The following is a 3,337-nucleotide window of genomic DNA, read 5'->3' on the forward strand; positions in this document are numbered from 1 at the left end:
CACAATTCGTCTGTCCGCTGGGGTGCTGGGGGGTTTGGGGCAGAAACAGAAGCGGGTTTCGGTGGACCCTGCCCCCGTGCCGCCCTGGACACACTCCTCGAGGAGGCCGATGCTGCCCTAGAAGGGCCTCTTCCCTCTACCGCGGATCTCAACAGCGAACTCCTCCATGTTCTTCTTCTTAACAAGAATAATCGGGTTCGCGAACAAAGACGTGCTTTCACGAATAATGTTCTTACTTAATAAATCGGCAATAATGGCACATACCTTTTCTCGCTCTGCGAGGGACAGACGGTACGGGTGGTAACTTATTACCTGGTCAGTCGTTGTGCTAATTCTCATCTCCCCGGTCGTTACACATTGGGAAGAGTCCGTAGGGGCTATCATATGTTGATACTTCCCAATCAACGAATCCAAGGCGTTTCGTTCGTCGGAATTCCCGCTGCCAACAACGTAACACTGGGCTGCGGTCCTCTTCTCCGGCGAAGGTGTTTTCTCGACACGCTGCAGCCTGGTTCCCTCTGCGCTAGTCACCAACCACAGGTTTCCGCCTTCCAGCACGTTCCTACGATTGCGTCATAGGCCAAGTTTTTATCAGATACCACCAGGAAGTCTAATTCAACCAACGCGTCTTCCGCTTGCAGGACAACCGTGATGCGTCCCAGTGTTGTCACACTTGAGTTTCCCAGTCCACGCACTATTGTTGAACTTGGCACAATTCTAAAGTTCGTTTTTCGTGCCACACTTTCCTTAATTAGAGAGCAGTCTGCTCCTGTGTCCAGTAACGACGGCACCAGCACTCCTTGTATCAATACAGGTGTAGTATTGCAATCTGCAAGACTGCAAATGTTCGCTTCAGCCCTGTTGCGACCAGGCTGAGATTGTATGCGCAGCTTCCCCCAACAACTAGATTCCTCGTGTCCCTTTTTCGAGCAAAAAATTCACGTCAAACGCTTTCCTGGATTCTCCTTCTGCTCCAACTTCCGCTTTTTCGGGCAATTAGCTTGGATATGCCCCACCTCATCACATGAATAACAGCGTTTCTTCGCTTGTCGCTGCTTATTAACCTGCTCCTTGCGTTGATCCTCAGGTACCTCCTTCTCCGTGGCGGACTTCATGAACTGCGTCAAACACACTATCAATTCGACCGTCGTCTTATACTGTCCATTTAGCAACGATAGCCGAATGATCTGGTCCGTGACAGCTCCTATAACGAGTTCAGTTAACTCTTCTGTCTGAAATGCCACACGGGTTTGTTCCAGGTAAAATAGTTTCGTTCGAGCATATTCGGCGTACGTCTTCGCTGAATCACTCGTATACGTCACAGCGCGAGACAGTCTTTCGTGAAGGTTTTTCCTTGTTACAAATACTGAACACAAATCTTCACAGTATTTCTTCCACGTGCGTGGCTGACCCTTCCAATCATGGTACCACGATTTCGCGGCCCCCCTTAAAGCATGCGTCGCCAAATTCAAACATACCTGGGTCGAACAGGTCTTTGTAATTTCCTCCACCACCTTACACCGACTGTTCGCATCCTCCCCAATGTCACTGCCACTGAATTCGGGGATAACACCAGTCTGCGTAGGAGCGGCCGAATTCCCTGAAGTCGCGGAACACGACGCAACACTCTCCCCAATCTTCAAGAACACCTGACGAACGAGTTCGTCAAGCGAAGACAATGGTGCACTCGTTTCCATTGTAAAATACAATTAATGTTTTTTTTAAACGCACCAACAAATGTTCACACACAATAACAGCGATACACTGAATAACCACTATTCACTGTATCAGTCACGAATCCCACTTCTGATGCTAGAAAATCGTCTTTAAAAATATTAAGCTAAGCAAAAAGGCAAAGGTAAGGTCCGAATTATTCCAAAGTTCTGGGGTAAGTCCCGAGAGGTCAAACTCAGTCCTCTTACCAAAGGCAAGGATGCCTTCCCCACTCCGTGGCCAGATCCTTAAGGAACAACGTTCCTATTCATTTAGGCAAAGCAATAACAAACTGCCTGCCCTTTTCTACAATCTCACAAACTGACAAAACACACAATCCTGCGACATCTGATGACCACTCGACCCCGAGTCAATAGCCATCATCTGTCGCCTCACTTGGACTCTCATAAACAACCTTTCGCTTAGACCTCACGCAGTCTCTCCCTATCATAAATCGTTCAAAGGCAAAATAGCACAGGCTAATTGCCCTCGACGACCCTCCAAAATACGTTGATGCTAACAGACGGATTCAGGTCGGATGGATTTCCAGCTGTAGGTGCAGCGTGTGTCATTCCCGAGGACAATTTTATTGATATATTGACTATTCCTAAGCAGACCTCAGTGTTCACAGCTGAATGTATTACCTTGGAAATGGCCTTATCTTATATCTATAGACATCAACAGGGATCTTACGTTGTTTGTACACACTCGCTCAGTCTCGTTCAAGCCTTGAAAAGGCCAGGAGTTAAACCGTATACAAACACTCATTTAGTCAATATTAAAAACACGCTCAGATTACTTAAGGAGGAATCACTAGATGTAGGGGTTACTTTTAGGTGGATTCCTTCACATAAGGGTATTCCAGGTAATGAGCTGGCAGACAGGGAGGCTAAGGCTGCAGCATAATTCGAAGTTATGGATATTTTTAGTGTCCCTTGCACTGACATTTTCCCTCTGTTAAAACAAAAAATTGTGGAAAAAAATCAAAATGAGTTGGTAGGTCAAGTCAGACAGAAAGGAGCCGTACATTTTAACAACTACTACTCTGTGAATAATTCTAAGCCTTGGTTCCATAATAAAAAACTCTCAAGACACTTAACGGTTTGGATAAATAGAGCAAGATCAAATCATTTTAATTTGAAAATATCGTTGAGGAAAATCAGTGCTGTGCAGGACACTAAGTGTCAATGTGGTCATCGTATTGAGGATATTGACCATGTCAATGGATGTGCAGTGGAAGTGCACCTTGTTTCAGCGACACAGAAAAGAGATGTTGAAAAGATTAAAGTTCTGTAAGCTCTCTTTACCATACAAGATAAAAAATTTCTTAATTAAACCAAACATTACAGTTTTGAAAATTACAGATGGTTTTCTTATTAAAAATAATGTAAGACTGTGATTGTACAGTTAGTGTGTAACGTAGCCGTTTCCTCCACCCGCGTTGCTAGGCAACGCGGTGGCGTATGCAGCTTACGGAGCGCGGCTGACGGTTCGTGACGTATACGTCACACCCCCCTCCTCCTCCGGGGAGACCAAGGTAAAGGACCTTGGTCGTCGCATTCCTTACATCTAAACATATACAATATATACAATCGTTATAGTTTTTGTACCTCGGGCGCGGTCC

General features: G+C 45.7%; 1 protein-coding gene across 1 annotated transcript; it reads left to right on the top strand.

Moving 5' to 3' along the window:
• The first annotated feature begins 2,226 nt into the window (after positions 1-2,226).
• Positions 2,227-2,619, top strand: LOC143264513 (uncharacterized). Its single transcript, XM_076531989.1, has one exon. It carries the CDS (start codon positions 2,227-2,229, stop codon positions 2,617-2,619), a length of 393 nt encoding a protein of 130 aa, XP_076388104.1.
• The last annotated feature ends 718 nt before the right edge of the window (positions 2,620-3,337 follow it).

Source organism: Megachile rotundata, chromosome 5 (assembly GCF_050947335.1).
Source record: "Megachile rotundata isolate GNS110a chromosome 5, iyMegRotu1, whole genome shotgun sequence".
Taxonomy (NCBI): domain Eukaryota; kingdom Metazoa; phylum Arthropoda; class Insecta; order Hymenoptera; family Megachilidae; genus Megachile; species Megachile rotundata.